At 36.8% G+C, this 27,294-nt stretch overlaps 1 protein-coding gene across 1 annotated transcript; it reads right to left on the bottom strand.

Annotated features, from left to right (window-relative positions):
- Positions 1-18,475: 18,475 nt before the first annotated feature.
- Arf6 (ARF GTPase 6) lies at positions 18,476-22,002 on the bottom strand. Its single transcript, XM_027929467.3, has one exon. It carries the CDS (start codon positions 21,741-21,743, stop codon positions 21,216-21,218), a length of 528 nt encoding a protein of 175 aa, XP_027785268.1. The 5' UTR covers positions 21,744-22,002; the 3' UTR covers positions 18,476-21,215.
- Between the last annotated feature and the right edge of the window lie 5,292 nt (positions 22,003-27,294).

Genomic DNA, 27,294 nt, shown 5'->3' with positions numbered 1-27,294 from the left:
GCCAATGGGAAGTTTAAAAAAATGAAATATTCAACAGAATATAGGAACAAAGTGATCACCCAAGTAATAGGTAGAATGAGAAGACTAATTGCTATTGTGTTGTGTAGCATGCATACTGAGTCATCAATAAGTCACAAAATCACACACAGAAAGTCAATTTATATTTTCTTTTCACTTGGAGTATAAGCACTAGGTTATATACAATTGGATAGTATTATTTAGAGCATTATATTGTTAGCTTTTAGCTTTTAATTAAAATTACTATGATAATGTCACTTCTGTGGTTGGGAAGTATAAGAAGTGACTGAACACCATGTCTAGTACTTGCTTTCCCTCTCTAGAAGCTATTTATAGGCAGGAGACCAACAGTGAGCATGGAACATGAACACCCCCCACCAGGAAGTGTCCATAATTTCCACACACAATGAAGGGACCAGGTCAAATAGTAAGTGTCTAAGAGGAAATGCTCCTGGGTATTCTAGATTCAGTCATTTTTTTCTTCTACATAGCTCATCAAATTAAAATTAGTATACACTTCACTACAAAAAACCTATAAGAAATGTGACAGAGCCAGGCATGGAGGTGCACATCTGTAATCCCAGTGACTTGGGGAGGCTGAGGCAGAAAGATTGCAAGTTTGAAGCCATCCTAGGCCACTCATGAGACCCCCGTGTCTCTAAATAAATACATAAATGGCTCAGTGGTAAAGCACCCCTGGGTTTAATCCCCTCACTAAAAAAGAAGAAAAGAAATGTGACAGTACTTAGAAAAATAGTTTTGAAACCACAAATGAAGGTTAACAGAGACAAGTTCTACTTTAGATATCTGTACTGGTTATAAATTGGAGATAAACTAAACCAAAACAAACATATGGGGCTGGGATTGTAGCTCAGTGGTAGAGTGGTAGAGCGTTTGCCTAGCATGTGTGAGGCACTGGGTTCAATCCTCAGTACCACATATAAATAAGTAAAATAAAGGTCCATCAATAAATTTAAAAAAAACATTTGCATACTACCTTACACCCAGCAGAGTGTTCCATGACATGAAATGATTCTAAACTCACTAATGATCTTCTAGTTTTTATTTCTTTCCTCCATCTAATAATAAGCATTCTTTGCCCCCACCACTTGTCCTGTCATTCTTTGGGAACAATTTACAACTTATCACATTAATGGCAATACACCAAAAAAAAAAAAAAACATATTGAGCATGACTATGTTCTCTTTTTTAGTTTTGTAGTACTGTGGTACTGGAGATTGAACCCAGGGATGCTCTACCACATCCCTGGCCTCTTCTCTTTATCCCCCACTTTTTTTAATGTAGGTTCTCACTAAGTTGTCCAGACTAGCCTTGTACTTGTTATCCACCTACCTCAGTCTCCCAAGTAGCTGGGATTACAGGCATATGCCACCACACCCAGCCAAGTGCCAACTATGAGCCAGGCACTGTACTATACATAAGGGCACACCAAGAACACTCTGTCCACAATTCAAAGGAAAATACTTGAGTTACAACAATACATTATGTTAAGTTCTCTACAAGAGGTTAACGTGGATTACTATGGGAACAGAAGAAAGGGCATGACCAATTGAAGAAAGCTTTACAAAAGGGGATATGGTTAAAGGAGGACCAAAATATTAAAAAGCAAAAATGATAATTTCAGACAAAAGGAATGATAGGTGCAAAGGCCTGGAATTATGACACAGCATAACCTGTCTGGAAGTTTGGGATGGAGGAAATGAGGGGACTCGTGAGGGGACTCGTATTTGAACTCTTAAATAATTCCTCTGGAGCAGTTTGGATATTTCCCTGTTAAAAATTAAGCAGGTAAGGGCTGGTGATGTGGCTCAGTGGTCTAGTGTCCCTGAGTTCAATCCCCAGTACCCCCCCCCAAAAAAAATAAACAAAAATTAAGCAGGTAAATGAAATTTCAATAAAATCAGTGAAAATAGTTCCTGGAGACCATTTGTCAAGTCAGGTGAATGATGAAAGAAAGAAAAAGCCAGAGAAGAGAATTGGGATTTCATCTCAAGACCATGAGAAGAACTGAATGGGATAGAGACAAAGAAAGAGGGGTAAAGACAATCAAGATCATGAGGGCAACAACATGGACCCTGAAAGAGAAAGGGACAGAGAGAGAGAGAGAGAGAGAAAGAGAGAGATGAAGACTGTGAGGATTGCTTCAGATGACCTAGGGATGTAGATGGCTGGAGAAGAGAACCAGCCAAGGAATCTTTTAGTGGGAGATATCCAAGTTGCTATGATGACAGGGACGCGATAATCAAAGTGAGCTAAGAGAAAAGTGAGATCTGAGAGATGACAGAGACTGGAGAGGATGTCCTCTCAGATCAGAATGCTCTGGGAGACATGATGATAGGAAAGATGACCAGGCAGAAGAGCAGGACTCTCCTCATGTTCCGCCCCCCAGCTCTTTCAAGAGATGGAGAAAGAGACAGATCAAGCAATGGAAGGTGAAAAAAGAGAAGCCCTCATGGAGAGCTGAGCTAAGAAAGGCAGGGAATCTCTCCATGGTATTAAAATGAGACTGATGAAGATGGTGAACCACAGAACGATGATAAATCCCTGGATAATGGATTCAAATTTGTGTTTTATTTAGGTTTTTTCACATGCAAGTATTTTTATACTTGTGCTTCAACCACTCTAAGTCAGATTCCTTACTGTTTCACCATAACATAAAAAACAACTTGCATTAATCCTGTGTGATAGTGATAAATTGGCCTTGTACCATATCCACAGAAGATTGGAAAAAACATGTGCTTTCTGGAATTTAAGGTATTGCATTATCTTATCAATTATTTGTTTACTAAAAAAGAAAAACTAAAAAATAAATGTAAAAAGTGAGCCCTTCACATACTAAATAACACATGTATCTTGATATAAAACTGATTTTTTTCCTTTCAACTTTGAAATATCTGATATTAATTTGGAATGAGTTATAGTTCTATAAAAGGAAATGCATTGGAGGACCTTTTAAACCAGTGGATTGAAACAATTTTTACACCATTAGTGGTTGAAACATACTTCTTTAGGTATTTTATTTACTGGTAACTAAATTTAGGAAGGTTTTAGATTTACTACAAGCACAGTAAACATTACAAATGTTGGGTACAGTGGGATTTTGTATAGTTTTGACTTAAGAAAAGGTGAATTTAAAGCAATTTGCAATCATTATTGTAATGACAATAGTGCTCAAGTGTGAATCCAAAATAGCACAGCTTTTAAATCTTAAAGCATTTGGTAAACTATTGCTGAGCTTTTTTTCCAACACATAGCAAACTGTTTTTCCATTAAATGGAGAATTTGTGCCTCTCATGCATTTTAAATATGACAATGTTTATAAATGTGTGGTTTAGAGAAATTGTTTAAATTCTTTTTTCCTAACTTCCTTTCTCTTCAGAGCAGATTCTTTCAACAGATAATTTATAGTAATGACTGTGTTGAGTTCAGTTTTGGAGTAGTAGCTATGTTAAAGATTAACTCTTTGGAGTTGGGTGCAGTGGCACACACTTAACAATCCCAGTGACTCGGGAGGCTGAGGCAGGAAGATCACACATTTGAGGACAGCCTCAGCAACTTAGTGAGGATCTAAGCAACTTAATAAGACCCTGTCTCAAAATAAAAATTTAAAAGAAGAACTGGGGATATGGCTCAGTGGCAAAGAGTCTCTGGGTTCAATGCACAAAAAAATAAAGTAAAATAAAATTAACTTGTTGAAGCCAACAGAGAACTTGATATGTTTTTTCTTCAGGGATAAATAAAATATTTATAGAAAAAAAAAATCTAGGTGAGAAGTGTTGGGAGCCTAAACTAAGAGTGGCAGTGGGAGTTGGAGGATGGATTCTAGAAGCAGAATTGATCAAATCTATGAGCAAAGGAATGTAGGGGATAAGGAAATGGACCCATATAAGGCAAGAAAAAGCAAGGTACAAGGCAAGGGAAAGCAAGAAAATGCTATCTATTTTAGATATGTGGAATTAAAAGAATGCTTTGGACTGTCCATGGGCAGATGCCCCATGAATACTTGAATATAAAACTGCAGAACTTAGAAATAAATATGGGGGCTAAAACCATCACCTGGACAGTTTGAGTACTGAAAGGAAATGCAGTCATCCAACAAATATAGGATAGAAAGCATATAATTTTATCTATAAACTCAAAATCTCTCAATATTCAACTCTCAAAAACTCTTGTTTTCTGTTGTGCTCTATTTGTGCACAATGAATTGAAATGCATTCTGCTGTCATGTGTAACTAAGTAGAACAAATTTTAAAAAATGGGGGGAAAAAAAAAAAAAAACAGCCAGTGGAACAACAACAACAACAACAAAAACTCCTGTTTTCTCTTTCTTCATCTACTCACCAGTCTTCCATTTGGACATCCTACCATAAACTCAGATATGAATGAATCTAATGATATTGTAGGTCAAAATGGCTGAATGTTGGAATTATCTGTTTTAACCTTAATAATTAACATTTCAAGGCTAGGTTGTGGCTCAGTGGTAGAGTGTTCACCTAGCAGGTGTGGGGCCCTGGGTTTGATCCTCAGCACCACATAAAAATAAATAAAACAAAGGTATTGTGTCCAACTTCAACTAAAAAATAAATATTAAAAAAATAATTGGTGCTGGGGACATAGCTCAGCTGGTAGAGTGATTGTCACCTATGCACAAGGCCCTGGGTTCAATCCCCACCACCACCACCACCAAAAAAAAAAAAAAAAAAAACTATCAATTTTTGGGCTGGGGATGTGGCTCAAGTGGTAGCGCACTCGCCTGGCATGCCTGCGGCCCGGGTTCAATCCTCAGCACCACATACAAAGATGTTGTGTCCACCGAAAACTAAAAAAATAAATAAATATTAAAATTCTCTCTTTCTCTCTCTCTTAAAAAAAAAATGGAATTTCACAACTGCATTATCAAAGCCGTATCCTTGTTTCCTTGCCTCCCAGTCCATCTCCTTATAATTTATATCGCCAAGTGTAATATTTCTCAAACATTTCTTATTATATTACTTTATTAAAAGCCCTTTAGAAGTGCCCTGTTAATTACTGCAACCAAGCTATGCTCCACCCCCACTTTCCTACACTTCTGAACATTATTCTGTACCTAATAGAGCTGGGCCCCTCAATGTCCAGTAAACCAAATTCCAGGGTTCATTCCATCCTTGTTGTTCATGTTGCATCCCTTACCTAGAACTTCTCTTGGCTTGTTCAAATTCCGGTTCAAAAAAAAAAGGACAAACATTTAAAGCCATATTTCTCATGATTCTATTTGATAAAGCAAAATCAAAACCTGTGCTCAGGGGCTGGGGATGTGGCTCAAGCGGTAGCGCACTCGCCTGGCATGCATGCAGCCCGGGGTTTGATCCTCAGCACCACTTACAAACAAAGACGTTGTGTCCGCTGAAAACTAAAAAAATAAATATTAAAAGTTCTCTCTCTCTCTCTCTTTGAAAAAAAAACCTGTCCTCAGCTGGTTGTGTTGGCACATGACTACAGCTACTCAGGACGCTGAACCAGGTGGATTGCTCCAGCTCATAAGTTTGAGACCAGTCGGGCAACATGGTGAAGCCCCATCTCAAAAAAAAACAAAGTAGATCTTTAACTTTCTGTAATAATCAATTGTGCCTTCAAACAATTACTAAAATGCAGGAAAATCATACAATATTTTCTTTAACATCTCAATGCTGTATAAATAGCCACATCCCTATGAGTAAGTGGCCCATATTTGTTTACTTCCTGGAGTTTTTCCAATTGTTTGTAACTCAATATATATTCTTAGGAAACCAATATGGTTCAGAAGAGGAAACACTGGTACCTGTCCATTATTATTCCTGAGATAATGGAAGCTGGTTCCAATGTCAGAGTAGTTGTTTTGGTTACTGTGTTTCTTCACCCAACTCTCTCTTTCTCTGGTTGAAAATTATGTTAGCAGAAGCCATGCCACAGAAACTCCACTCTGAGGAGTGACTCAGATAATTAGACAAAAGTATTTGAACCTCTTCAGGATTTTTTTCAGGCTTATCTCTAGGCACTCCTTTTTCTTTGTCAAATAATTAGTAGTAAAAAGCACTAACACCATTCTTGAATCAATAATGCCTGTTCTCAACTATGATCTTTTTGATTTTTTTTATTATCATTATTTTATTTCTTTGTGGTACCAGAGATTGAATCTGGAAGCACTCCACCACTGAGCTACTTTTTTTTTGGATAATGGGAGTTGAACCCAGGGGCACTTAGGATCCACATTGCCAATCCTTTTTTGTATTTTATTTAGAGACAGGTCTCAATAAATTGCTTAGGGCCTCACTAAGTTGCTGAGGCTGTCCTCAAACTTGAGACCCTCCTGCCTCAGCCTCATGAGTCACTGGAATTATAGGCTTGTACTACCATACCCAACTATCATCTTTTTTTTAAATATATAAGTTATAACTCTATTGATAGTTGTATTTTATCTGCATATTCCCTTTATCTCAATGTATAGGTTTTTAAGTACAATAGTTGATTTCTAATCATTTTGACATCTTTGTTCACTAATTTTTTTTATATATAGCCTAATTTTTAAAACTTTATATAGACAATTTTAAACATACAAATAATGAACACCCATTCACCCTTCTGCTCAGATTTAATAATAACCATCGTGGTCAATACTGTTTTATCTATAATCTACTTCCAACCCAAGATTATTTTATTACAAATCCTATACATAAAATTTCACTCTTTAGAGCCAGGGTTGTGGCTCAGTGGTAGAGCATTTGCTTAGCATGCATAAGGCACTTGGTTCGATCCCTGGCACCACATAAAAATAAAACAAATAAAATGAAGGTATTGTGTCCATCAGAAATTTTTTTCACTTTTTATATTTCAGTAATAACTAGCATAAACATTGAATTTTATTTCTTATTTAATATTTTAGTATTAAACTAGAAGATATAAAATAGAATTTTAGAACCATGCCAAATGCTAAGCTACGAACTTTCTCATAAATTACCACTTTTAGTGATAAAACCCTGCTGAATGAAGATTATCATTCCCCCCTTTTTTTTTCTTTTGGTACTGAAGCTCACACTCAGAGCCTCACTCATCCTAAATATGTGCTCTAATACTGAGCTACACAATTAGCTCCTTACTACTCACACTTTTAGATGAGGAAACTGAAACAAAGATAACTTTCCAATGTCATTTGGCTATTGAATACAGGGTTGAGATTCAAACTTAGAACTAACTAAAAATTCTGCTTTTTCCCTAATTCAACTCAGGCAGGAAATGAAAAATTTCTGAGAAAGGGTACGAAATGTCTTATATGAACTATTTGAGGAAAAGAAGCCTTTTTCAATCATCATCTTCCCGTCCAGAGTGCTCTTCATAGCATTATACATAAATGTTTCCAAATCCTAATTTCTCTAGTATTTGATTCATAATCCAGTAATAATACAGTTTAAGTCACTTTTTTTTTTGGTATCAGGGATTGAAGCCAGGGGCACTTAACCACTCACTGAACCACATCCCCAGCCTATTTTTTAATTTTTTGAGATGGCGTCTTGCTAAGTTACTTAGGGCCTTGCTAAATTGCTGAAGCTAGCTTTGAATTTGTGATCCTATAGCTTTAGCACCCCAACCCACCCCCAGACAGCCACTGGGATTACAGGCCTGTGCCACCATGATCAGCCTTAAATCAAATTTTTGATGCTTAACAAAGTAACATGGACTCTGAGTTTATTGATAGGAAACATACTTTAGGTTTTTAAGATAGGACATACCGTCAGAAAAACAATATAGAAAAACAAAAGGTTTGAAAGAAGAAAAGTTAAACTGTGTGTGTATGTGAAAACAACAGCTCTGCCAACCATACTAATATGAAGATTAATTACCCAGGAGGCAATTTAAAAATCTTGTCATGCTAGTTTAAAATCCATACTCTATTCAACAAGATGTTCAACAAATAAGAGTATCTATTAGCATTTTTAAAGTATTATCTGTAAGACACCATTATCATATTGCTACACTAAGTAAAAAAAGAATAAAAATTTAATATTTCATTCTATAATTCAAAATTTTTAGGCACTGGTAACAGGAAATATTTAAGATTTTTTTTCTTTTTTTCTCATTGTAATACTTGGGATTGAACCCAGGGGCATTCTACCACTGAGCTATATCACCATCCCCTTTTACTTTATTTAAATTTATTTTTTATTTATTTTGTAGCACTGGAGATTGAACTCAGGGGCTCATGCGTGCTAGGCAAGCACTGTACCACTGAACTACATCCCCAGCCCTTATGTCACATTTTGAGACAGTCTAAGTTGCTGAGGTAGTCTCAAACATCCTGCTCAGGCTCCCAAGTAACTGGAATTGGAGACTGGTGTCACCACACCTGGGTCTCAAGTTTTCTTGATGAGAAAAGTAAGATTTAAGACATCTCAAGCCAGGTGTGGTGGTGCATGCCTCTAATCCCAACAACTCCAGAGACTGAGGCAAGAGGCCAATTTCTATTGTATACTGTGTGCATGTATGAATATGTAACAACAAATCCCATCAATATGTACAACTGTAATATACCAATAAAAAATGTGGAAAAGGGACAGAGTACTTGTTTAACATGTGTAAGGCCTTAGGTTCCATTTTTAGTACCACATAAAAATAAATAAAATAAAGGCATGCTATCCATCTACAATGACAAAAAAAAATTGTAATATGGAAAAATAAATTTAAAAGGATAACAAACAAACAAGCAAAAACCTCAAGTAGGTTTCTAAAGGCTAGGTTCTAAAAATGAAGCATTTAGAACAGGAGAGAATCAAAAACACAAAAGCTAATCTTATAAAGAATCAAAATAATAAAGGAATCAACCACAAAAGACTGAGAATTTTTCATATATTACCAATGTCACTTGAGATACCTAACTAGCCACAGACCTGATCATTAGTTGCATTTCTTATTTTTAAAATTTCAAAATTAAGCATAATGCAATGTGCTCTTTTAGTTATGAGCTCAAGGTTCCTAAGAAATAATTCATGTCTCATGAAAAAATTCCAGTGTACCAAATAGAAATATGATGTGTCAATAGCTACCCAAGTTCCAGGTTTATCCTGTTAAGTTTATAAGTGAGTCATCAGTTATTAACCTCAAAAAACTTGTTTTCAAAGCAGATTAAGAATCACTATTGGTTACCCAAAGCTAAATATATACACAAAGGTACTGATATGTTATTCCTATATTTTAATTATTAATACTTTTTAGTTTGAAGAATATATCTACTACTCTTGGTACCCTTGCATTTCTACTAAATATTTATTGAAAAAAATGAATGAATCCAAATACAAAAGATTTCTAAAAACAAAACAAAAATAAACTCTACTTTTATATCCCTGATAGCAAGCAAAATTTTTTTCAGTCACTCAAGGTTAAGCTCTCAAAGTCAATGTCTCAGAAAAAGGAAAGTTATGGTTCCTAGTCAATGACTCATTTCCTTAGATGATTCAACCTTGTGTCCTTAACATTGACTTGTCTTCCCCTCCCCCTTCTGATTTTAATTCAGAAAGGGGGGCATTTAATATTTTAGAACTGGTTTTCCTGTACTACCATATCATAATCTTTTAAATTAATTAAATCTTTCTACCAGTCTTTGTACACTTTTGAAACTGATTACCAACTTTCTCACCCATTAGAAGGAAACATCGCCTTTATTTCCTTCAGATAAGCCCCTGCCCCTCCAAAATGCCCCTTTGTCTTCAGGAGTCCTATTACACAATTCAATTAACAGTGGATCAAACTCAGAACATGCCACACAGATCTCTCTAAAAGTGATTTTTTAAATTCAGGGACTTTTCCCCCCACCTCTTAAAGAATAGTCAAATTGTCACTGGCACAAAGATGATTTAATGTGTATTTTTCTGTCAGCCTGCATAAACCTTTGAAAGTAAATGTTTTTTTCATGTATCCCTTAAATATTTATATGCTTTAAATGTTGAGTTCCTTATGAAGAAGTTCATGATTTTACCTAACATAAAATCCAGTCCACTAAGAAAAATGAAGAGAATGAAATACCAACACACCGGAGGCAAGTCTAGACACGCCTATTGACTTCTGGCCAAATGCACAACAGAAACAATACATCTGGCTCCTCTCTAAGTAAGGCAACACAAGTTATACACAAATTGTATACAGTGATGCTGCTGTTGAAAAAGGTACCTTGCAGAGTATTCCTCACTGAGGACATATGGAGGAATAGCTCAAAGGAGTTTGTTGCCTTATCTAACAATGCAGGATAGAAGAAAGCAACAAAGTTTGCTCACCACCTGTGCCCCATCCCCTGACCCAAAGCCATTTTCTATAACCATGCCACCAGTGCTAATGGGTAGATAAAGAAGGATGTTTGGGAGTTACTTAAAATTGCCAACTCTCTCACTCCTTGGAAGGAAATACCTCCTTTATTTACTTCAAATAAGTCCCTGCCCCTCCAAAATGTCCCTTTGTCTTCAGGAGCACACATAAACCACGGTGATAAACTGGATTGACGACAGAACTATTGGATTAAATCCACCACATCATACTGGGTTCCATGTTTAAACACAAACAAACACATGCACACACAGTATTTTGTTAGAATTCTGTCTCCCTTCCTTAAGTTCATTTGCTTTGAAGTCAACAGGACTTAGGTTTGAATATAGGCCTTGCCACTTAAGAGCTGCAGTGTCATAAACAAATTTACTTAATGTTTTTGTATTAAGTCTCTTATTTGTAAAATGGGAGATAATATCCCCTAGTTTGCTGGTATATTGTAAAGATTACATTTAAAGCCCATAGCATACTGACAGTTACACAATTATTATTCAGTAGCATGTATTATTTAAGTCTACATTCCATTTTCTCATCCTGCATATTTCTTCCTCTAATTCCTCAATCATTATGGAAGAAAATATACTACAATTCAGAACTAATGCTAACAATGAAGTATTAAATCCCAGTTTGTCAGATGCACATATGCTTGTAATCCTAGCAGCTAGGGAGGCTGGAACGAGAGGATCTGAAGTTCAAAGTCAGTCTCAGCAATTCAGCAAGGCCCTAAGCAACTTAACAAGACCCTGTCTTAAAATAAAAAACAATTTAAAAAAAAAGGGCTGGGGATGTGGCACAGTGGTTAAGGGCCCCTGGATTCAAGCCCTGTGATTAAAAAATAAAACTAAAAAATAAGAATAAATAAAGAACAGTTTGCAAATCTTAAATTTCACAATAAGTTTTGGTAACTATATTTTAAGAGATTAAGTTAATCATCACGATGCCCACAAATTAGAAATTTTTTTAAAGAAATTCTTCTAAATTTCACTCCATAACTATGTGAGTGATGGATACAAGGAGATTTCAAGTTCAGTTTCTAGCATATCACTAACTGCTAGGATTAACTGGACTAGTCTCCAAGTCACCACTCCAGTAGCTTACTTTCTACTTTGAAATGAGTATACCAGCATCTGCATTTTTAATTACAGTGGGACTAGAATCAATTAGGCATAATCATCACAAGCATTTCCAGAAGAACTTTATGCAAAATAAATAAATAAAACTTAAGGAATTAAGATACTTTTTTTTTTAAGGAGAGAATCTTTTTTTTTTTTTTTTTTTTTTGTAGATGGACACAATACAATTCCTGTTTTGTTTTTGTTTTTGTGCTGAGAATAGAACCTGGGTCCCACATGTGTGCTAAGCGAGCGCTCTACCGCTGAGCCATAATCCCAGCCCAAAGATACTATTTTTTGAATGGATTCATCCTGGTGGTAGGGAGTACAGTGTTCTCCCACTCCACCCTGGGCCACCAAAACCTACAATACTTTTAAGAAAAATATTTTAATGGCCCTGTATTAAAGTGTTTCTGTAAGTGTTCACACACATCTCCCTCTATCACACCCTTAACTTCTATCATTGTCCCTTCACTACCAGCCTTTAGCTTCAACAGCTTCTCTGCTGCCTTCTATCTCTTTCACTGCAAACTAGTTTCAAACTTATCAAAGGAAGCTCCCAGTGACTCTAACGTCAATTGTGAAGAACTCTTTTTGAACTTCAACCTTGTCTCCATAGAAATGATATCACTGATGTTCTTCCCTTTAAATTTTCCCATTTTTTTTCTCAGATTTTTCTGTTAACACTCTCTTCTTCTACCCACCCTATCCCCCCATATTTTTATTGGTACATTATAGTTTTATATAATGATGGAATTTGTTGTTATATATTTTACATATATAACAATATAATTTGACCAACATCATTCTACAGTATTTTCCCTTTTCCTCCCACCCTCCCTCTCCTGTTCCATTTCCTCTTCTTTACTGATCTCCTTTAGATTTTCATGAGACCCTCACCATCCCTTCCTTTCTTTTCCTCTCTAGCTTCCACATGAGAGAAAACATATGACCCTTGACCTGACTTGGTGTATTCAGCTCAACATAATGGTCTCAAGTTCCATCCATTTTCCTGCAAACAACATTTCATTTTACTTTATGGCTAAGTAAAACACTATTGTGTATATATACCACCTTTTCTTTATCCATTCATTTGTTGATGGACATCTAGAATAGTTCCATAATTTATTGTGAACTGTGCTACTATAAACTACTCACCCTTTTAACATCAGTATTCCCTCAGGCTTCCAGCCTCTGCCCTTTTGCTCTTCTCACTCCTGGGAAATCTCACTATTAACTAGTATTTCAAATTAACTCCATTTTCAAGTTAATGCCTCACCTCTGTCTAGAGCCTAGATGTCTTTGAAACTCTTGACCTATGTACCAGATTACCTCCATCTAGATATCTATGCCATAGACACTTAAAATATGCTGTATTAAACACTGGCAGGTAAACCAGGCATGGTGGCACATATCCGTAATCCCAGCAACTCAGGAGGCTGAGGCAAAAGGATGGCAAGTTCAATGATTGCCCAGGTTTCAAAAATTAAAAGGGCTGGGGATGTAGTTCCATAGCAGAGTACTGGCCTAACATGTGTGAGGCCCTGGGTTCAATCCCCAGTGCTTGTGGGGGAAAAGTTCAGTGGCTCCATTACACATAAAATAATATCCAAATTACTTGGGCTGCTCTCCAAGCCTTCTAAAATTCTTATTTTTTATTTAATCATTTATTTTTTGGAGGTATTGGTCACGGAACCCAGGGCTTCATGCAATACATACCAGGAGACATGAAATAAATGATAATACTGTAATTCTCTGAGTCCAATTAAATTCCCACTGGCATTCTGTAGCCCGCTCCAGCCCACAATATAACCTCTGCTCTGTCTAGTATTTTTTTCTAACTTTTTTAGTTGTAGATGGACACAATATCTATTTTATTTATTTTTATGTGGTGCCGAGAATCAAACCCAGTGCTTCACACTTGCTAGGCAAGTGCTCTACCACTGAGCTACAACTACAGCCTCTCTGTTTAGTATAGCACTTAACTATTTTGGACATTTCATGTGTGTCTTACACAGACTTAAATGTCTACTTCATATAGAAATGACCGAAAAATAGGGGCTAAGGGTACAGCTCAATAGTAGAGAGCATGGATCACCGGGTTCAATGCCCAACACCACACATACACACACACACACAAATAATTTTTTTTTTAATATTTATGTTTTAGTTGTAGTTGGACTCAATATCTTTATTGATTTATTTTATGTAGTGCTGGGGATCAAACCCAGAGTCTCACAGGTGCTAGGCAAGCGCTCTACTGCTGAGCCACAACCCCAGCCCACAAAGAATTCTTAAATAAGACTTTTTTAACAACAAAATTAACAATGTTTACTGTTCATGCTCCCAAGTATATGATTAAGGCAGTCTTGCTGACCCTAGACTCTGTTATAGAAGGCATGAAGACACAGTGGATTGTTTTCTTACATAGTGTTCAAGTAAATCTCAAAAAAGTGAACAGTAATGGCATCTGTAAAAAGAAATACACTTATTAAACAATATCTGAAACATTAGTCCTTATGAATTTTTTGGCTACAAACGATAAAAATTGTGTACTGTAAATTTTATTACAATTTTTCTTTTTTTTTTTAATTTTTTTTAATATTTATTTTTTAGTTTTCGGTGGACACAACATCTTTGTTTGTATGTGGTGCTGAGGATCGAACCCGGGCCGCACGCACGCCAGGTGAGCGCGCTACCGCTTGAGCCACATCCCCAGCCCAATTACAATTTTTCTTAAAGGGAGTTTATGTAAACATGCAAATAATAAGTGAAAATCAATTTTTCCTGTTTTACAATAATCTGTAAAATTTAAAATCAAGAAGTCATATTTAGCTGGGTGCAGTGGTAAACACTTGTAATCCCAGCAACTCGAGAGGCTGGGCCAGGAATATCAGAAGTTCAAAGCCAATCTGGGCAACTTAATAAGACCCTGTCTGAAAAAAATTTTTTTTAAAAAGGATGAGGGTGTAGCTCAGTATCAGAGAGCCCCTGAGTTCAATCCCCAGTTCCTCACAAAGTAAGTAATATTTGATTTTCACATCATTTTACAGAAGACTCATATTATACAGACTCAAAATCTGCTGATGGTCTGAGGCGATAGCCCAGTGTGGTAGAGCCCTTGCTTGTATGCAGGAGGCACTGGGTTCAATCCCCAGTACTGCAAAAATGAAGCAAATAAAAACCTACTAATAATCAAATAAGAAAAAGATAATAAATTACTATTTGTAAGAAAACACACTATGGGCTGGGGTTGTGGCTCAGTGGTAGAGCACTTGCCTAGCATGTGTGAGGCCCTGGGTTTGATCCTCAGCACCACATAAAAATAAATAAATAAAATAAAGGTATTTTGTCTATCTATAATTTAAAAAAAAAACAAGAACAAAACACTAGAGCAAGGCACTATATGCCTCTAATCCCAGTGATGGAGGAGCCTGAGGCAAGTTTGAGGCCAGTCTTACAATTTAGCATGATCCTCAGCATGTGAGATCCTGTGTCAAAAACAAAAACATATAAAAAGAACTTGGGCCAAGCGTGTGGTGGCAAACACCAGTAATCCCAGTGGCTCGGGAAGCTGAGATAGGAGGATTGCGAGTTCAAAGCCAGCTTCAGTAACAGTGAAGTGCTAAGCAATGCAGTGAGACCCTGTTTCTAAACACAATATTTAAATTTAGGGCTCATAGATTCAATTCCCAGTACCAGAAACAAATAAAAAACCACATACCAAAAAGAAAAAAAACTAAGTTCACCTCAATCACATTCATAATACAAATTACTTGAATTCATATTCTGGCTTTACTAATTATGAACATGAAACTCCCTATGCCTCAGTTTCCCCAACTACAACACTGAAGTCCCAAGGTGATTGTGAGGATTTAGAGAATTAAGCTTAGAACTATGCCTGACACATGGCAAACATTCAGCAAATATTATGTTATTATTATATTTCTCAATTTGATTTCTTTAGGCCCAACTGCAATGTAGGACTTCTTCATAAAACTTTTTAAAATAAAGATATGAGGAAAAAACACTTTATAACAAACTTAAAAGATACAAATCACCACTTCTATAACTAACAATTTTTATTTGCTTTCCTCTCTCTATGACCTCTCAGGCCAGTCAACTCAGCTGTAATGGAAACAGCTTTTATGGTCATGAATAACCAGTTTCACATAGATCTCTCTATGAATGACAAGTGTTTTCATTTCTTCCAAAGCTCATTTTGTAAATGTCCTTCATATACTACTTTCCTGCTAACTTGGTTTCTCTTTTTAAATGGTTAAAATGTCCTATTATATTAGTAGAGAACAACACTCCAGTCAAAAAAAATTCACGTTTAGCAAATTATTTTTCCTTAGCTTATACTGGTTACAGAAATGACACTGAAAGAACCATATATCCTGCAACATGTTAGTTTCTAAGTCAATGGAACACTTCCTCTTGCAAAGTTTCACAATATGAAATACCAGACTCTGGACTTGATTACAATAATATCAAGTAAATAAAAGCCACAATTGAATGATGTTATCTGACCTTATTCCCAACTAATCTAGGTTATCTGGAGGAAAGAGCATTTAAAAATTTTTTTTTGTAGTTGTAGATGAACAGAATGCCTTTATTTTATTTGTATATGAAGCTAAGGATCGAACCCAGTGCCTCATGCATGCTAGGCAAGCGCTCTGCCACTGAGCTACAGCCCTAGCCCAGAAAGATCATTTTAACAGAGTACATTTAACTTAAATCCAAACACCAGTAAAACCACTATAAAAAGGGAAACATTTTAAATGTAATTGTTTACAAATTTTAAAGAATTACATTAAAAATTAAAACAAACTACTGATTTCACACAAACTTGTTAAGAAAAAATATTCAGGCCATTTACTAACAAGTCTAGGAGATCACTAAAGGTGAAATTGTGGTAAATTATATAAGCCACCATTTCCTAAAATATTGATTCAACTTATTTAACAATGATTTTTTTCTTTTTTTTTTTTTTTTAGTTGAAGTTGGACACAACATCTTTATTTTAATGTGGTGCTAAGGATCCAATCCAGGGCCTTGCACGTGCTAGGTGAACACTCTACCACTGAGCCACACCCCAGCCCTAACAATGGTCTTTTGCTCTAAATTATTGGATTAATATATTTTGATGTTTTAAAAGTTTGACCTTAGTCAACAAATATTTTCCATAAAGGGCCAGATAGTAAATATCTTGCTTTTCCAGTCCACATACTATTAGTCACATATGCAGTGTTCTTTTTCTTACAATCTTTAAAACCCTAAAAATATAAAAAACATTCTACAACTCTTATAAATAAAACAAGCCACAACCAGATTTGTCCTTGGTTAAACTGTTTTCCCAGCCTGCCTTTACACTCTATGTTATCTTTTTGTTACTATGTCAATTACACCAATCTTATTTTCTTCTTTCAAATATTTGTTCAAATGTGACCTTTTCAATGAAGGCTTCTCAGAGCATGTTCTTAACCTGTTCCCCTACATGTAACATCCTATAAACAGTGTTAGCTAATACACTTTCACTTATTTTCTTTGTTCTCCCCTATCCACCATCTAAGTTCCATAAAAGCAAATATTTTATCTATTTTTTCCCACCTAAACAGTTCCAGGCACATTAGCAGATTCTCAGTAAATCTATCCTCACATTTAAAACAAATACTATGGAGGAAATGTTTAATCTATGTGAAATAAAATTTAACAAGTGAGATGTTCAAGAACAATTAAAGTTCAAGTAATCATAAAACATTTTAAATAAAAGGGAAAAAGAAGGTATTTTCTTACTCCTACAAAGTGAGGTTAATTCTCATAGTCTAATTCTCTTGAAGCTGACCATTACTTTAGCCAACTTAATAACAAATTTCAATTATAATTCCTAAAACCCTCTACAGACCAATTCTGCCTTCTTTGATCTCATCTAGTCCAACTAGTCTGGCAACTTAAGAAGTATGCAGAGCAGGGAGAAATTTCTTTGATTTTTCTACAGCTCCATTTCCCAATATTCCATTTTTATAAATTTCTGAATACTATAATTTTTCCTACTTAGTCTCTGCCATTTGATTAAATAGGCAAAATGCTAGACTCTACTGAATATTATATTCCAAATACATAATGCTTAGTGATTAGTCAGATTTGAAAGTTGTAATTGCTATTGTGGTTTTATAAATACGTTTATAAATACGTTTTTTACCTGAAGTAAGACTTGCCTTATTATAGAGTACTTTGGAATTTAGTAAGCTCCATTACCATTCAGATTATGGCTGTTTCCAAGCCTATTAAAGCACAGCAAACCATTAAAGAGGAAAATATTTTTCTATTTCTATCAATGACAAATTGATCCTAGATATCTCAAAAAAAAAAAAAAGAAAAAAAAAATCACAGTACCGGATACATTAACAAATATTAATGTGGGGTTTAAATCAAACAAGGTATCACATTAACACCTATAAAATCAAACTACAAAAAGTTGCTGATAGAGGGGAATGCTTACTAAATGTGCATTAAAAACCCTTTTATCCAAACAAGTTATTCATCTACAATTTTACTAAGCAGTTATATTTCTGCCCTTATCAGACAAGCAACTTTGATCCCTTAGAGAAACTTTAAAATCCAAATCTTTTGTCAAAGGTTAAGACAATTCTGAAGGCCAAGTCTTTATAAACACAATTCTATACTTTTAAAAATGATTATAAATTGAAAAAACAGTAAAATAAAGACTGCTGTAGGATGTTGATTTTAAAAAAAATTTATTCTCAACTGTTCTTGTGCCCTAAGTTGTCATAAAATAAAATTAGGTTAGGTGAAACTAGAACAGGGCAAACCTCCTTAAACAACCAGCATTTACAAGGACCAAACTGATGCTCTTGTTGTTATTAAGTGACTCCCAAATTAAACCACTTTTTACCACATATCCCTGGAGAACAACAATGACCCAACACACCAACACATCCCACTTATCTAGTTCCGAGTAACATAACGTGAGAAACTGCACTGTGTAATTCCTTTATTTTCTGCATATTAGTGCTTTATCAACACTACAACCATGAAGAACACAATTCCAGTACTGTATTTTTTAGTTTGGGGAGATCACAGTCTACAGACTCATTTACTTATATTAGACAAGATTAACCTCATTCAAAACTTACTGCAATTTATAAATTCACATAAATACAGAAATTGATGCAATTAAACAAAAACTTGAGGATATTTTTTTAAAATCTTAAAATTCTTAGATTATAGCTTTTCTGCGGGCTATAATTACCTGCTCCATTAATAACCAATGGTTGCGTTCAATTTAACTTTATAAACTATAAACTTTTTAAATCCTCAAAGAAAATGTTAAGATTACAGTTTTTCCAAGAGGTTTATTTAGGGTTTCCCAAATTTCAAATATTTGCTTCCCCCACCCCACCTTTTTCAGACATTTCAAATAAACTAAAAATAACCACATCTCACCTGCAACATTCAATAATAGTAATCACTTGATGTATAAAATTTTAACTATGCCCCCCCCCCCCCAGTTATTTTAAGACACAAAAAAATGGCTGTCTACCAATCTGTCACAAGTTAGAAATACTACATTTAAGAATTAACATGAGGGTTTCAAGTTTCCTCCAGTTTAGGCATTTATACTTTTGTGCTTGTTTTGTTTCAGGATGTTACTATAGCATTGATATTTGTATAACCCATGTTAATATACCTTAAAATGTAATCATTTAAAATACTAAGATTTACATTTATGGTGTAGCTTTGGGAATTTTAAGAAGCAACCAAATGTTCTTAGATGTGTTTTTCAGTCTCATTTGTAGATACTTCTACTAAAGTGAAACTGAAAACCTTATACTTTAGTTGCATCTTGAATTCAAAAATCCCTCTGCACCAGCAGGAGCCTATAACATAGCACCTTTTCTCATCTGCTTTAAGTAGAATGTTTTGAGATTTACTTGATAGTTGATTTTTTAATAGCCTTATCCTTCTCATACATCTTTGGTAAAAGCTCCATTATATAATATGGCCAAAACATGAAGGACCAATACTGTCCAACTATACCATGATATCCCGCTCAATTTTTGTTTTCAGACACCCTCATAAACAAAACCCACTCCACCTTTTCCTGTATACTGCCTTTGCAGTCTACATTTCTGAAATTCCCTAAGTTTAATTCCTTGAGGATCACTAAAAATTAATCCTTAAGGCTATGTAAGAACCAGATGCTGCTTCACAATTCTGAATCAAGCATTAACACTGGTTCAAAATATCACCATAGTGGTCTCAATCTAGTTACTGGTCCTAACCAGCTAATCTTTTTATGCTCTGGATATCACCAGAGAGCACACTGCTTATCCTTGAAGAAAAATAAGTTTACATTCATTGTCATCTGTAGGTTCTTTCTCTTATCCTGCTTCCCCTTTAATTGTCCTCAGGCCTATACATCATTCATTCATCCATCACATTTCCTTCCTTAAAGGAGATGATGTACTACTGAACCAACAGGGTATCTATTTGCATGAGTTAATCCTACAATCAAGCAAAATTAAATACCTTTTTTAATAAATTTTTTTTCCAGTGTTCTAATTAATGGAGATGTGGATCACTCATCTACAAAAAATGACTTATATTTTCAGCTTAATCAGTTGCTGTAATATGAAAACAGGAAGATGTATTTTCCCAGCTAAGTAAAAGGTGCATGTAGTTTGAATTGTTAAATGATTTATTATTTAACAAAGTTAACGTTTTTAGTAATTTTAAAACTACTGGTCTTAAAGACGTTTGAAAGGTAAAAGCATATATTCCAGTTTTGCCCAAAAGTCACTTAAAATATCTACAAATATCTCATCTGTGTGTGGCATACACCATTATTGCTCCACTTTCTGGAAAGAGTCTATTTTTTAAATAAAGAGGGAAAACAGCAAAATTGCTGACTTTGCAGTGAAAAAAAATTGCATCCTTGACAGGTTACACTTTCATACTTTTTGTAGCATAAGTTAGTTATATTAACAAGAACTTGGGTTTTATTCCTACTCATGCATGATGTATGTTTCAGAACTTAATAGCTGACATTTCAAAGAACTTCTTACATTACCTGTTTAACATACTGATGTGCAACTGGAACATATTACAATGATATTACTCATTACTTGCCACTGTGGGCTGTTTACCATACTGGTCTCAGATATAAAAGGTCACATTTGAAATTACTAAGTTAAAGTTAGAACTAATGGGGGGGCTTAAATATAAAAGACAAAACGGCAGTTTGATTAAGCAATAATTTTCAGTTTACTAGATGAAAACAGACTTGCAACATAGTCTGCATGAATGCAAAATAAGCCATCTACAGCAAGTGATGAGGAATTGGGCAAAAAGGAAAAAAGCATACATTGGGGAAAAAAAGATTCTCTCGAAATAAAAAAATCAAACCATTATTATGAAGGACTTTACCAAGAACTGCTATATTTCCCCCACCCCATTTGCTGGAAGTCAACAAGAGCATCTAGCACTGTGTTCATGTCAAGTGTCGGATCAGAGCATCCTAACGCAAAGCAAAAAGAGGGAAAAAAAAAAGGAAAAAAGAAAATCCCCAAACCGCCCCCCGCAACCGTAGAACAGTAACTCCAGAGTTCAAATTCAAAAGAAAAAGTGGCAATTGAAGGAGGTGAAGATGGTGGCGATAATCCTATGAATGGGTTTTTGATTTCTCTCCTTCGGGGGATGGGTGAAGAATGCTCATTAGGATTTGTAGTTAGAGGTTAACCATGTGAGCCCCTCATAGAGTCCGTCCCCTGAGGTGGCACAGGAGGGCTGCACATACCAGTTCCTGTCCCGAATCCGGGTCAGGCCCAGTTTCTCCTGGATCTCGTGGGGTTTCATGGCATCAGGCAGGTCCTGCTTGTTGGCGAAGATGAGGATTATGGCGTCCCTCATCTCCCGGTCATTGATAATGCGGTGCAGCTCCTGGCGAGCCTCGTCGATGCGGTCGCGGTCGGCGCAGTCCACTACGAAGATCAGACCCTGGGTCCCGGTGTAGTAATGCCGCCAGAGCGGCCGGATCTTGTCCTGGCCGCCCACATCCCACACGTTGAACTTGACGTTTTTGTAAGTCACCGTCTCCACGTTGAAACCCACAGTGGGAATGGTGGTCACCGACTGGCCCAGCTTCAACTTGTACAGGATTGTTGTCTTGCCCGCCGCGTCCAGGCCCAACATGAGGATCCGCATTTCCTTGTTCCCGAAGATTTTGGATAGCACCTTCCCCATCGCGTCGGAGGAGCCGGGGCCGGGGGCATTCAGGTGTCCCGGGTCCCCTCTGCCAACAACGCCGCCGCCGCCGCCGCGAAACTGAAACGAAGGCTCCCCGCCGCGAGGGCGCTCGAGCGGCCTGCGTGGAAGTAGCCTCCTAGGGGCAGGGCCCGGGCTTGCGGCTCACTCGGGCATCGCCGGCCGCACAACTTGAAACCTCCAGTCGCTGCCGCCGCGGCCCTGAGTCTGCGTTGGGAGAGCCGCCGCCCTGCTGAGGCGCGGCCCGGCCCGGAACTGCCCTTCCCCCCGCAGGCGCCGCGCGACCGCCGCCGCGGTTCCCGCTCCTCCGCCTTCTTCTCACCCAACCGCGGGAGACTGCGGCCCCCTGGCCCGCCCGCTGGTCCGCGAGCACCGGGCTCACCACCGACCCAAGCCACCCGAGAGGGAGCGCGGTTCCGGCGCTCCGTCAGGTCATTGATCCTCGCAGGAACTCGGTGCAAAGCCTGCAGAGAGACAGAGAGGAAGAAAGGAGTTACCGCCGGAGTTTCAGAGGGGAACGGAGGCCAAGGCGAGTCGCCTTTCCAGCTTGGCCCGGGAGGTTACCTCCAGCCGCCGCCCCAAACGCGGGCTCCCTCCGGCCTCCACCTCCTCCTCCCAGCTCTGCCGCCGCCGCTGCCGGAAAAGGCGCCGAGAAAACCGCCTCACTTCCCCTCCCGACCACGCAGGCGCAGCAGAGGCCGACCGTTCGGACAAGAGCGACCTCTGTAAGGGGAGCAGCCTGCGCGCCTGGCGTCAGGGGCGCCACGCGCCGGAGGGGGCGGAGCTACGGTGGCTCGAAGGGCTCGCAGGTGCGGCCCTCGTGGAACAGCGCGTGTGGGACTCAACGGCCCGGCCTGCGCCCACCTGTCGCTCATCTACAGTCTCCTTTCCTGGACTGATTTTTCTCCGGGCTCCCCGACTCGACCCGGACCACAGTTGTAAATCCATTAGGTTGGGGGTCTACAGTGTGAGCGCGCAGCCGAGCTACTTCCAGACCTGATCCCAGACCTCTGTGCCTACCAGAAGCTGCGCCTGTTCCCTCCTAGTCGCCCCAGACTTCGCGCGCAGTCAGTCTCCCCAGCGAAGCCCTGTTCGCTGTTTTTTTCCTTTTCTCCCAGTCCCTTCTTGGTTTCCTTCCCTGAGTTCTGTGTGTTTCCTGTAAGACACGTGGGAGACCAGTGTTCCGTGTGGAATCTGCGAAAGCCGCAGCGCTGTAACTGGGCTGGGGTTTGCCTTGAAGCTTCACTTCAGTGATCCTAGGTAGTGTCTCGTTAGAACGAACTCACGTTTCTTAAAAATTATGGTATTTTCAAGAGTTCCCTTGACACAATACCTTACTGTTTTCAACTTCGAAAAAACGCGAGTACTCTTCATAAATATCACCTTCCCTTGGTGTGGTCAGTAGTAGCTTCTCACACACCGGCTCATTCTTAAGCCTTAACAGTATTGTTACAAGATTTAGAATCAGAATGACTACTTCTACAGCCTGGATCGCCTGTGTAAACTGACTTTGGTTACTCCACTTGAGGATTAACTAATAAAATATATGTGGAAGACTTTAGGAAAACTTTTTGTATCAAGTGGTAGTGATAAAGTTAAAATAAGGTGAAAGTTAAATATCAAGAGGAGAAAAAACAGGAAATAAGGTGGGTTTTTTTTAAGGAAAAATTTTTTAGCAGCATATGATAGTGTTCTTACTTCATAATTTAAGAAAATTCAATAATAGTAGATAATGGTAGATAGGTTAGCCTTGTAAACTTCACCTTGAAATAAACTTATTAAATTTATTACTAATATTCTAATTACGACCTAATTTCCTTTCCATCGGCCCTAAAATGCATGTCATAAAACTGAAAAAAAAATGGTTGGGATTTAGAAGATTAAAGTTTAGGTGTTACTCCTTTATTTTCTAGATGTGAATCCATATGTTTTCATCTTTGTACACTTCCTTTTCTTGACTGTAAAATCAAATGAAGAATATTATCACCGTGAAAGTAGTCACCATTTATTTTAAGTCTTATGGCAAATACTGAACTAAATTGTTTGAAGTATTTTAATCTTTACAGCCACCATATGAAGTAGCTTCAAGTATTAACATTTACAACATGAGAAAACTGAGGGTTAGCCAGTAATCTGAAGGTCATGGAACTGGGATTAAATCTATGACCTATCCTCTTAACCTCAAAATTATGCTGCCTCCCATTTGCCTCACAGTTGTTTTGAGGCTCATTAACAGTATTTCCTAAAATGCTTTATAACTATAAAGTATCATTAGCAATTATTATTATATTTGGGGGAAGATTTTTTGGATAAGTGACGATAATAGATAATAGGTTAATTTTCACATATGGCATATCTTAGTGGCTATCTAAAGTGGCTCTTCACATAATACATTAACATGCTATTTTAAATACTAATCATAACACAAAGCCAATTATAATGAACAGAAAATGGAGTGAAAATTTTAAAATTTGTGTGTAAAATCATACCAGTAAAAAAAGTAAATTTTAATAAAATCAAAACATCTAAAAAAGATAACACTTAATTACTAAATAATAAATAATAATAATAAATACCACGAATGAAGCATTTTTTCTTTATTCCTTCTTGAAACAATGATTTTTTTTTTTTTTTAAGTAAGTTTCATGGCTGGAAATATAGCTTAGTTGGTAGAGTGCTTGCCTCTCATGCACAGGCCCTGGGTTCAATCCTTGGCCCCACACACATGCAAAAAAAAGTAAGGGCTGTGGATATGGTTCAGTGGTAGAGCAATTGCCTAGCATGCAACTACCTAGCATGCCCTGGGTTTGATCCCTAGTACCATAGAAGAAAATGAAAATAAATTTCAAATTTAAAAATATTTCCATTCAATGAAATATCTTACTAATAAACTAGAATTGTGAAACAAAACTTACATTTCTCAGTTGGCACTCTATTTCACTGATTTTTTTTTAAACAGAGGAAAGTTCTAACAACCAACTATAGAAAAATTAGTCTTTGCTTTTTAACAAAGCCTATAAATGAAGAAATTTCTCCAACTTGAAAACCAAGATTCCAGGCTGGGGTTATAGGCTCAGTGGTAGAGCGCTTGCCTCACACATGTGAGGCACTGGGTTGAATCCTCAGCACCACATAAAAATAAATTAAGATATATAAAAAAAGAAAAGAAAACCAAGATTCCCAAGAAAATAGCATTTCGTAATATCTACTTTGTTCAGTAACCACTTACAGTATGCTAATGATATATATAGCTAAAAATAATGTAAGACAAATATTTACTTTAAAAATCATAGATTTTGTTTTTAAAATAAAATGAATGTCTTCCTTAACAGCAGTACCTACACTGTTTTCCCCTGCTTCTGAATTCTTATTACTATTAGCAGCAATTCATTCGGTATGACCCTGTCATATATTTCTATTTATTGCACTCAGTGACAAGAACAAGCCTCACTACATGGCAAAGTGATCTGCCCACATACTTGTTGATGACGATTTTATTCCATTTATTATTTTGAGCCCTGAGGCCAGACTTACCCAGAATTGAACTCTTATCTAATTCAAAAAAGGCATACCACCCCAGGAAATCTATTAGTAGTTGAAGTAAAGAATAAGTAAGAAACAATATAAAGCATACCTTTACAAAATGTCCTGAAACTACTACTTGAGACAGTTAGCCCTGTCTTGGAGTTTAACCTATGTGTTTATAAGGTAAGGGAAGTTTCATGTCCTTTATATTTTGAATCCTTAGTGCCTACCTTAATTCCTGGTATGTATTATAATAAAGTTTCAAAAAAAATTTTAATGAGAACACATTAAAGATTGAGAGATAAAATAAAACAATGAATTATAACATATTTGTAAGCATTCTTGATAGCTTTAATGAATGTGATTTTTTTTTTTCTCTTTAATACTGGAGTTTCAGGGCCTTGCACATGCTAGGCAAGTCCTCTACATTCCCAGTCCTTTTTATTTTGAGTCAAGGCCTCACTAAGTTGCTCAGGCTGGCCTCGGAACTTGCAATCCTCTGCTTCAACCTCTCACATAGCTGGGATTAGAGGTATACACCATCATGCCCAATGGACATAGATATTTTAAAATTTTGAAAGGGATATCCTATGAAGACCAAAATGTTAGCTCACTAACATCCTGACCCTGTGTCACCTTAGGAGGCACTTTTTGTTCTCTTCAGCCATTAAAAAGGGGGTAGCCTCCGTAATCATAAATGTGGTTTCCCCAGGCTGAGGCTTATCCATTCTTTGCACTCCATATGTGTTGACCCTTGTGATTTTCCTAAATGTGGAAAACTCAACTGCATAATTTGCGATAGTAGGAGGGCTCCTCTCACTCTCAAAAAAAAGTTATCCTATTGAAAACCCTGATAACCTTGATAATTACTTTCCTTCTGCCTCATTTTTAGCAATTAAAATTGATGACAGAACTAAAAACAAAAGTTTGAATTAGAGTTGATATTTCACAAATTGTTTAATAGTTACAGCTTTAGACAGTAAACTTTGAAGGACATGGTCAAGTGAATAGAAAAAGCTAAGTTTTATCTTTCAATTAACCTCCAACACTTTTTGGCTTACCAGAGTATAACTTGGGTAAGCTATTCATGCTCATCATCAGTTTCTCTATTCCTACAAGGGTAAAATCTCTCTTCATTGAATTAAGGCAGTACATATTATTATATCCCTTTATACTTGAAAGAGTTGAGGCACTGAAAGGGAATCAACTTTCTTTTAAGATCAATAAATAGTACTGAGCAGATTCAAGTTTTTGATCCAAGTCTAGTGTTCTTTTCTCTACCATAATGAATTATTGTGTTTATGGGTGAACACAGAAAGCTATATTGAATCAATAATTTTCATCCCTGGCTGCACATCAGAATTACCTGGGGAGATTTTAAGCCACAAAAAAAAAATGTTTGGGCCACATCCTAAATCAATTAAGTCCAAAAATCTGGGGTGGAGGGCCTATCCACCAGTTTTGTTTAAATTATCTGAGTCATCCTCATGTGTAGCTAAGATTGAGAACCACTGAACTAATTGCCAAATTCCTTTCATGTTCAAAATTGTATGTATTCTGAATGCTTATTTATTCCTTATCTCCAAGATATATATCCCCCCAAATATTGTTTTCATAGTGTGGTGCAGTAATACTTTAATCACTAGTATAAACTACCAAGACATTAGATTTTTCAGACAAAAGCATATTCTTGCAAAAAGATATTTTTAAAACAAACCATATTATAGTTAAAATTATTAAATTATTAGTAGAACTAGTATCAAGTAGTCAGTGGCATTAAATGAAGAGAAAGTAAAAAAGAATTCTTGACAACCATGGAATGATGGAGCTCATAAGTGCTAAATTAAAACTTGCCCATGGAGACATGTCCATTTTGGCTACCCAGAATGCAAACACTGGGCTTAATCAGACTTAATTGCAAATTAAGGAGCAGGAAAAATGAAGGCAGGGCAGTTTGGAAAACATATTCCCTTTCTTACTCCTTGATAGCTAGGATTTGGGCAAG

This window comes from Marmota flaviventris, chromosome 2 (genome assembly GCF_047511675.1).
Source record: "Marmota flaviventris isolate mMarFla1 chromosome 2, mMarFla1.hap1, whole genome shotgun sequence".
Taxonomy (NCBI): domain Eukaryota; kingdom Metazoa; phylum Chordata; class Mammalia; order Rodentia; family Sciuridae; genus Marmota; species Marmota flaviventris.
The sequence above is the reverse complement of the archived record's forward strand: the minus strand, read 5'-3'. Positions and strand labels throughout refer to the sequence as shown.